Source organism: Electrona antarctica (assembly GCF_951216825.1).
Source record: "Electrona antarctica genome assembly, contig: scaffold_54, whole genome shotgun sequence".
Classification (NCBI taxonomy): Eukaryota; Metazoa; Chordata; class Actinopteri; order Myctophiformes; family Myctophidae; genus Electrona; species Electrona antarctica.
In genome coordinates, this window is record NW_027637297.1 from 732,861 (window position 1) to 742,860 (window position 10,000).

At 44.0% G+C, this 10,000-nt stretch overlaps 1 protein-coding gene across 1 annotated transcript in view; it reads left to right on the forward strand.

Annotated features, from left to right (window-relative positions):
• vstm4b (V-set and transmembrane domain containing 4b) overlaps window positions 1–10,000 on the forward strand; it is a gene marked incomplete at its 5' end in the record, with an annotated part of 27,518 nt that overhangs the window by 5,553 nt on the left and 11,965 nt on the right. Inside the window, one exon of the mRNA XM_079531848.1 lies at window positions 1,388–1,444. Within this exon, the coding sequence (XP_079387974.1) occupies window positions 1,388–1,444 (57 nt within the window). The remainder of the gene's footprint in view (window positions 1–1,387; window positions 1,445–10,000) is intronic.

Genomic DNA, 10,000 nt, shown 5'->3' on the forward strand with positions numbered 1-10,000 from the left:
TTAGATGGGTGTGTGTGTGTGTGTGTGTGTGTGTGTGTGTGTGTGTGTGTGTGTGTGTGTGTGTGTGTGTGTGTGTGTGTGTGTGTGTGTGTGTGTGTGTGTGTGTGAGTGTGAGGGGAGGAGGGGGTCGGGGTGTTTATATAGACCACAATGACCACATTCCCTCTTGGATGAGGCAGTAAGGAGGGGGGGGGGGGGGGGCGTTCCATCTGGGAATGAAGGAGGGTTTGGAAACACCCAGAGATAAAATAATCCTCTCTCTCTCACTGAGATGGCAGACCAACACTTTGAAAAGACTGAGGTTACAGCTTGAAGCAGTTTCATGTTCATTGTTGTATAAATAGCACTATATTGTGACAGTAATCATTGCTATAGAGTGTGTTCAGTAACAGTGTTAAATAGCTCTATAGTGTGACAGTAATCATTGCTATAGAGTGTGTTCAGTAACAGTGTTAAATAGCTCTATAGTGTGACAGTAATCATTGCTATAGCGTGTGTTCAGTAACAGTGTTAAATAGCTCTATAGTGTGACAGTAATCATTGCTATAGCGTGTGTTCAGTAACAGTGTTAAATAGCTCTATAGTGTGACAGTAATCATTGCTATAGAGTGTGTTCAGTAACAGTGTTAAATAGCTCTATATTGTGACAGTAATCATTGCTATAGTGTGTGTTCAGTAACAGTGTTAAATAGCTCTATATTGTGCCAGTAATCATTGCTATAGTGTGTGTTCAGTAACAGTGTTAAATAGCTCTATATTGTGCCAGTAATCATTGCTATAGAGTGTGTTCAGTAACAGTGTTAAATAGCTCTATATTGTGACAGTAATCATTGCTATAGAGTGTGTTCAGTAACAGTGTTAAATAGCTCTATATTGTGACAGTAATCATTGCTATAGAGTGTGTTCAGTAACAGTGTTAAATAGCTCTATATTGTGACAGTAATCATTGCTATAGAGTGTGTTCAGTAACAGTGTTAAATAGCTCTATATTGTGACAGTAATCATTGCTATAGAGTGTGTTCAGTAACAGTGTTAAATAGCTCTGTATTGTGACAGTAATCATTGCTATAGAGTGTGTTCAGTAACAGTGTTAAATAGCTCTATATTGTGACAGTAATCATTGCTATAGAGTGTGTTCAGTAACAGTGTTACAGTGTTACAGTTGTACGTCTCTAAATGTTTTGATGAATTGAACAAGGTGGACCCTCTTGTAAACAAGTGTAATTCTTTATTGGGTCGTCCACTCACAGTTAACAGTCTTTGTATTGAGTTGTACTTGAATTGTACTGCAATTCTGCAAACTGTTAATAATAAATATAATCAATCAATCAATCAATCAATCAATAGCTCTATATTGATGTTGATGTAACTGTACATCTCTCTACAGTTCATGTCCTTCCAGTCACCAAGGTCAAAGAGGTCAACCTATGGAGCCTGTTTGAAGGTAAGTTTGTCTGTCAGTGTGTGCGTGTGTGCGATGTGTGCGTGTGCATTGTGGCAAACCAGGGGAAACAGCCAGGCCTATTCCCCACATAAGGAGGCTGGGGGAGGTAATAGAGGGAGTATATTACCCTATGTACAGCTACACTCTTAGGGAATCTCCCATGACCCCAGACTCCAGCACCATAATCTAGAACTGGGCAAACACATGCCTGATAAAGTGTTGTATAGGTGCGGAACCCAACATCTCTAAGTACCTTGATTTTACCAATTACTCCTCCTAAGGCTCTGCCTGCAGACTCAGAGAGGACTGTGGAACCATGAACCAAACTCATATGCTCGTCAACATAGAAACCCAGATATTTATAGGACTTTACATAGTTAATCTTTTTTTCACCAAAATAAAACTGATATTTACTAATGGGAGTTAGAAAGCTTCTGAAATGTATCACATTTGTTTTCTTTTCATTAATAGACATCCTCCATTTTTTACACCACTCATTTGTATGAGAGAGCATTTTTTGCATATCAGATTCACTTTCGGCCAGTAAGACAATGTCGTCCGCGTACAAAAGGATACTCACTGCAAAATCTCCACATTGCACACCACAGTTTAGTGACTTAATTGTACATGCTAGATCATTAATATAAGTTGCAAATAAAGTAGGCGAAAGATTATCTCCTTGTTTTACTCCCAGTGGTGTTGGAAACCAATCTGTACAAAGTTCATTTATTTTAACACAGGCTACCGGTGCACTGTATAATGATTGTAATGATTTGTAGAACTTTCCATTCACTCCATATTCAGACAATCTACAAAAGAGTAGGTCCCTGTTGATAAGATCGAAAGCTTTTTTGAAATCTATGAAACAAGCAAATGTGGGTTTCCTTTCATCTAACCTAGTCCTTATTATTGTACATAGTGAATAGAGATGGTCAATACAAGCTCTGTCTTTGCGGAATCCATTTTGTTCATCTTCAAGTAGGTGTCTATTCTCTAGAAGCCACATAAGCCTTTCGTTAAGTATAGAGGAATATAATTTGTAAACTGTACTCAATAGACTGATCCCTCTGTAATTAAGGGGCACCCTTGGGTCGTCACTTTTAAAGATAGGTGTTATAATGGATCTGAACCACATAGAGGGAATTTTGCCTGTTTCAAAACATTTTTTAAACAGACCAAGTAGAGTGTGAGATAGCATTGGTGATTTCAAGATTTCGTTTGGCAGGTTTTCTATGCCTGTGGCTTTTCCTGTCTTTGCTTTATTAACTGGACTTCTTCTATGGTCAGCTCATTATTAAGATTATCATTAGAAGGCTCGACCTCCACTACCATCTAACTCTCTAGCAAAGCTTTTTCTGAGCATTTTTCATTATAAAAGGTTTCATCAAAACTTGATGTGTTATCACAGAAAATACCTTTAAAATCTATTTCCCACCTTTTGATAACCTGTGATGGTTCATGAACTGGGTTGCCATCATGCCCCAACACCTCCATAGGGATCTTCTTTGTTCTTATTGGGCCTAGCTTGTTAATTTCTTTCCAAAATGATTGTGGGTTTGAAGTTTGAATTTTTTCAAAGTGCAACATCTGTCCTCTTTGATAGGATCTTTTATATTTCCTATATGTTTTATCAAATACATACTGACACTCTTTAAATGTTTTCAGGAGGTCCTTTTTCCCAGACTGTGTGCCTTTATATTTCAGGAATAAATGCTCAGCCTTATGCATTGCCAGCCATAGATGTTGCAGCTCTTCGTTCCAGTAGGGTTTCCTTGTGTATTTGGGTTTCTTTCTTATATTACTACTACCGGTATACGTTTTCTCTTTTCCAACTTTGTCATAGATAAGTTTACAAAAATGTTCATACCACTTATTTAAGTCATCTTGGTCTATCTGACCACTCTGTAAACTTTCATTTAATAACAATAATTCTGATTGACTCATCTCTGATTTTAGAAAGTTTTGCGGTATTTTCCTACATACCTTCTCTTTAGACTGAGGTAGACCCATTAGAGGTACTGTAGCTGCCTCGGACTGATTAGTCATTTTCCCTGTCTGAATTTCTAGAAGTAACATAGAATGGTCAGGAAGTCTGCTCCTCTCCCCAATTAATTCTGCACAGTCAGCATTATCCACCAATTGAGTTGGAGTGATCACCTCAAAAGAAACACAAGACTGTAAGCAATCATGTGGTACCAGTATGTAGTCAACTACAGCTTTTCCTTTAGTTGAAACAGAAGTATAATTATCTGTAAGGGGGCAGATTCTTCCATTTACAATGCAAAATGTCTTTCAGAAATTCAATTAATGATTCTCCATGTTTATTGATACCTACATCTAGTGGGACTCTCATTGGAATGTCATCAATTTCATTAACATAATCACATAGTCCAACCACCCTACTGTTCAGGTCACCACATACCAAGATAGCATCAACTTCTGAACATAAATATATCTGACTGAGGAGATGACTGTAAACAACAGACGCATCTCTCCCCCACACTGACATATCGGGTGGAATATAGCATGTAAACACCACAAATGTATAACCCGATTTTGAGTGTGATAGCTGAAGACCTAGAGTTCCAGCATGGTTATACATTACATTCACTTTGTATAATTTCGTCAAACCGTGACTTACACAAAACCCCACTCCCCCGGATCCTTTTGGAGCCCTGGTATGCTTGGCTCTATTATCCACACATAGCCTTCCAAGTGAATGGACTCCTCTCCAACCAAGTGCGTCTCGTTAATTGAGATTATGTCCGGCTTCATACAGTGAATAACAGCAGATCTCAACTCACAGTTTCTCATTGTCCACCCGTTCACGTTCCAGTGTGCAAGGTAGACGGTGTCATGGGCTGAGGTAGCCGTTCAGCGTCCTTCTTCATCCTCTCCTTCCTCTTCATCGCGCTCTTCTCCACTGTCATCGGTGCGCTCTGTGGCGCCGTCGCCGTTGTGCTCTGTGCCACGGTGATCATTGCGCCCTGCTCCTCTCCGTTCGCTGCGCTCTCCGTCCCGTTTAACCAGCCTCCCGTTGGCGGTAATGAAGAAGTCCTTTCCCTTGGGAATCTCACGAAGCAGAGTGCGAAAGTTTAGGTCTATCAGCCTTTCTGCATGAGACTTTGCAGACTGAATGTACACCTTGCTGAATCCCTCTTCTTCAAGATCACGTAGTTTTTGTTTTCTTCTTAACACCGCTATTTTCTCCTCCAGGGAGCCCAGCTCAGCTTTAATGAGACCCGGTCCGCGTCCCCTTGGCTTCAGCCTCTCGGCATTGATTACGCTGGGCATCGGGTGGCACTTCCAAGCCGTCATTCAGCAGCCGTTCCACCCGTTCCTTTACCTCCTCGCCCTCCTCGAAGGGAAGGCCAGCCACCGTGATAGAAACATCTATGTCGAATTTAGGTTGTTTCACGCTGGCGGCAGTGCCTTCCGTCTGGTCAAGCCGGGATGTTAGTATTCCAATATCCATGTCCACGTTGTCTTGTATCTGCTTGACTTTCAGCTCCATTTCTTGTTTTAGAGTTTCGTTATTCTCGTTAATCGTTTTTGTCAGGGATGCTCGCAGATTGTCCACCTTTCTGTCAAAGCTCTTCTCTAGAGACGAGTGCAGACATTTAATTTTTTCGTCAAACATTGTCTCCAGACTTGTTTGCATGCCGTTGATACGTTCATTCATGATTCTCAGCTCTTGTGCAATAGTAGACAGATTGTGAGCCTCAGCGTGCTGCTCGGCCTTGTCTTTGCTTTGCTGCTGCAGAGATTAATATTTTTTTCCGCCATCACTCGCTGTCGCATTTAATAACACGATTTTGGACGCGAGATTATATTCTCAGTGTTCAATTTGTTCAATTTGTTAAAGTTTGTTAGTTTGTTGCACAGCGTGACAAACAAACCAACCAGCCTCCCTATGACTCCTCCATCTCGGTTCGGCCACAGATTGCCGCCCTGATGCTCCTGACTCGGGCCTGGTTGATGTCGGGGGAGGGACCCGCAGCCTTGGATAGAATTGTGCTGGATCTGTGCACTAGGGCACTACCGGCCGAGGCCAAACGACACGTCGCCCACAACAGCCCAACCGACGTGGATGCCCTGATAGAGTTACTTGAAAACTACCAGGTCACAGAGGACCTAATGCGAGGCAGTCGGCAGGAGAACTCACGCCCGGCCCGTCCTGACCCCCGGGGAGATAAACCCCGGCAGAGAAAGTGTAGGGGTTGAGGATATTCCGTGGTCACAAGTGCGGAAGTGCTGACTAGATGTAACGTCTTGTCTAGAGGCTGCCGAATAGATGGGATTCCGGGTTTAGAGATGGAAGCTTTAACTTAGGTTTAAAGTTAGATTTATCTTCTTGAAGTAACTCTACAGAAATCTTAAATCCGTCAGAGAATATTTGCTGGCACAAGGTCTTATAAAAGGAGGGAGTGACGTAACGACTAGGTAGTCGTGACGTCAACCCTGACAGTACCCCCCCCTCGAGGAACGCGTCCACGCGGTAGGCAGAGGCGTCAGGGCAGGGGACGGTTGGATGTCCACGGTTGCGGAAACAGAGTCGTGGGTCCACTCATCCAGGTGGCCAGTTGTCCCCTAACTGTAGGGGTTGAGGATATTCCGTGGTCACAAGTGCGGAAGTGCTGACTAGATGTAACGTCTTGTCTAGAGGCTGCCGAATAGATGGGATTCCGGGTTTAGAGATGGAAGCTTTAACTTAGGTTTAAAGTTAGATTTATCTTCTTGAAGTAACTCTACAGAAATCTTAAATCCGTCAGAGAATATTTGCTGGCACAAGGCCTTATAAAAGGAGGGAGTGACGTAACGACTAGGTAGTCGTGACGTCAACCCTGACAGAAAGGGTAATATGGAGGCCCCACACCAGGTCCCTACCAGCAGGCCGGATTCAACCCGACCCCCGGCCACAACTCGAGATCGTCGAAGGTGCTTCACCTGTGGCCAGGAGGGCCATTTGTCCTGGAGTTGCCCAGGGAATGAGGAGTCCATGCCTACAGAGGGCCCACCGGATCCACCACAGAGGGGTGCTAGCTATCTCACTACTTGCTGGGCCCACGAGGGCACCGAGGCCCCCAGGCTCCCTGTTAAAGTAGGGGACCAAGATGCCGAAGCCTTGTTGGACTCCGGAAGTCACGTGACCCTCATCCGGCCCGAACTAGCAAATGGCACCCCAGGACCCTCGATTCCGGTTTCCTGCGTCCATGGAGATACACAGAGTTATCCCACCACCCAAGTCAAGATACAGACCACCGGAGGGTCCTTTGAGGTCTGGGCCGGGGTGGTGGAAAAATTGCCAGTTCCAGTGCTGATGGGACGAGACTGCCCCATTTTCTGGCGGTTGTGGGACCGCAAGACCGTTGAACACAAGAGAGGGAGGAAAAATAAAATGCCCCGGCGCACAACTAAAGTCAAGCCGGTGCATGCATGTGCCGCCCCTTCCGATGTCCCCCTGTCGTCTGGAACCGGGACCGATGGAGAGGCGCGCTTCCCTGCTGAGACCCCCGGGAAGGAGGACACGGGGCCCAACATGTCCTCGACCGACGAGAGCCCAGTTAGAGGATCCAAACCTGGAGCAAGCCAGAAGAAATTTGGCCGTCGTAGACGGGAAACGTGTGGACGGGGTGAGTGATGCCACTTTTCCACATTTTGCTGTAAAGAAATTGACTTTTTTATAGGGTGGTTAAAGGGGACACAGACAAGGTGGAGCAGTTGCTCGTGCCGAAACGTTATATTCCCAAAGTATTGTATCTAGCACATTCCCATCTGCTGGGGGCTCATTTGGGGGTAGAAAAAACCTATGATAGGATCCTGTGCCGCTTCTATTGGCCAGGTGTAAAGAAGGCAGTCCATGAACATTGCAGAAGCTGTGCAGAGTGCCAAAAAACCGCCCCAAAGGTACAATATCGAAATCCCTTGATCCCATTACCCATAATTGACACGCCCTTCGAGAGAATAGCCATGGACATAATTGGTCTCCTGCCAAGGTCCAGTAGGGGGCATCGGTATATCCTGGTCACCCTGGACTATGCCACCCGCTACCCGGAGGCAATCCCGCTACGGACGGCGAATGCAAAGACCGTGGCCAAGGAACTGTTCCTCCTGTTCAGCCGGGCTGGCATCGCAAAAGAGGTCCTCACTGACCAGGGAAGTTGTTTCATGTCGCGGTTGATGAAGGAGATGTGCAAGTTGTTGAAGGTGAGACAGATAAGAACGTCAGTCTACCACCCAGAGACTGACGGGCTCGTTGAACGTTTTAATAAAACCCTCAAACGCATGCTCAGGAATGTTGTTGATGTTGATGGGAAAGACTGGGACCAGCTAATACCTTATGTCTTGTTTTCTAAACCCTCCACTAACCCTTAGAAGGTGAAAGACGCCAATTGGCGTCTTCATCAGAATTCCGTAAATGATCAATGACGCCAATTGGCGTCTTCACAGTTTTTGATGAATCTAAACATATTAATATGCTCCGAAGCGCTGTTTAAATTCCTGAGCTTATATTCCAACTACATTACCCAGAAAACCCGTGTCACGTGACACACGTGTACGTGTTGCCATTGGAAGCTGGTCCCACCCCCTGTAAACAGTGGGGGCAGAGGGAGTCTTCATAGTTTTCATTGTTTTGCCTGTTTTGTCGTCTCGCCCGAGCGATTTTCTAGCAGAAAAAGTTGAAAGCAGTACTATTTATTTGAGCGAGTTTTGTGGTAGTAGTATTGATCCATACGCGTCCCAGTCGCCTTCTCCAGGCGGAGTAGCCCTGGTCCAGTGCTTACAGCGAGACTCGCTGCTCCCTCCCTCCTTTTTTCATTGTCTCCCCATCGTCGTCCGATGAGCTATACCGGGAAACCATTGAAGAAGACGATCAACCCGGAATGTTTTGAGGTAATCTTATTGTAGAAAATGCCCTTCTATAGTGATCAGAAATCATAAGATGATCGCTACAAATAGATGCTTGGATAATTACTACTACTAGTCAGATCATGACGCCAGAATGACTCACCACGATGGCCCCTAGCCATTAGCCAGCACCAAAGGTGCTGGCTAATGGTGTTGGTCGGTGCATTGGTGCTGGATAATGGCTGGAGGGGGGGTTGGTGTCGATCGGTTGGTTGGTGCAGTACAAATGTATCGTAGCAGGCATGCACGCATGGCAGTACAAGTATTTTCTATTGTAGCGTGCCTTATAGGCGATCTGATCTTTAGAGTAATGTTCGCTCCTTTTATTTACTGTCTACAAAGACGGAGAACAAACATGCATCGTTTACTGAAGCAACGCGTGGTTGCTTCGATCCTAGCCCCATATGTGCCCTCTCCCTACGCTCATTCTGTAGCTCATCTCGGAGCTACAGAATGAGCGTAGGGAGAGGGCACATATGGGGCTACTTCGATCCTTGCTACAAGGATCGGAGGGGGGACGGGGAGTGAAGCTAACAGTAGCGTATTATATAAGATCTGTATGACGTTTCATTGACGTCTGAGCTTGCATGATAATTGCATTCATTGTATATTGTATACAGTCATGACTGTACATTGTTTAGTGTGTCTCCGTGTGATGATGATGATGACGATGATGTCAGATAGCCTACGTCCCCCCCCCCCCCAACTGGCTATTGGCCGGGCTGACTACAGCTAAATGTTTATTTTTATATATTTAGAACTGGCATCAGATGAGGAGGAGGAGGAGGAGGATGATGAAGACGAAGAGTCAAGACTGCGATGGAGTTCTCCGACACTGAACCGGATGCATTCATTCATTTCAGTTGTTGTTTTTTTTTAATTTAGCCTACACACACACACACACCGTCAAGAACAACTGGAATGCAGTGGTTTGGGGACACTGGGGAGTTTGGGGACAACTGTTTTGTATGTAGGCCTATTTATTTTCTGTAATATTTATTATAATTGTATTATGTTAGTAGTCATAAAAAATAAAAGACAAGCTTTTACAATGAGTTAGACCTGTCATGGCTATTTTGTTCACTATTCTGAGGTTTATGGTTTGACTAAGCGAGTTTCAACTGTGATTTACTCTGTAACGGTAGATGGTAAGAACCCAATTTTTTTGTTATAATACAGTATACATTCAAGTCTATATTTTCATACATATCATGGGCACAAAGTCATATCAAAACAATGTCCTTGGATGTGTTTTTTAGCCAAACTGTTTTTTCACAACAGGTTTTTGAGATACATGCATGAATAGACACGGTACTGGTAAGACTATGTAAACATGGTATATATCAAAATGTGCGTTAGAATGTCTAATTTTACCCCAAAAAAGAATTGAGTTTATATGATGTTCCATTTCAGAGCTAGGGGGACTTTTAGCTGGATAGGTCAGATTGATCATGACTGACCATGCTATTTATAGATGGCAAAATATCTACAGTGGTACATGTGAGAAACTTTTTATTTTATTTTAATTGAACTAGACAACTCACCCTTTAAAATGAGATATTGCATGGCTATGTACGCCCAGCAGAAAAAAAGTTATTTAGAAAATAAAACTTCAACCGGGCATAACTTTTTTTGTTGTCCTAGAAA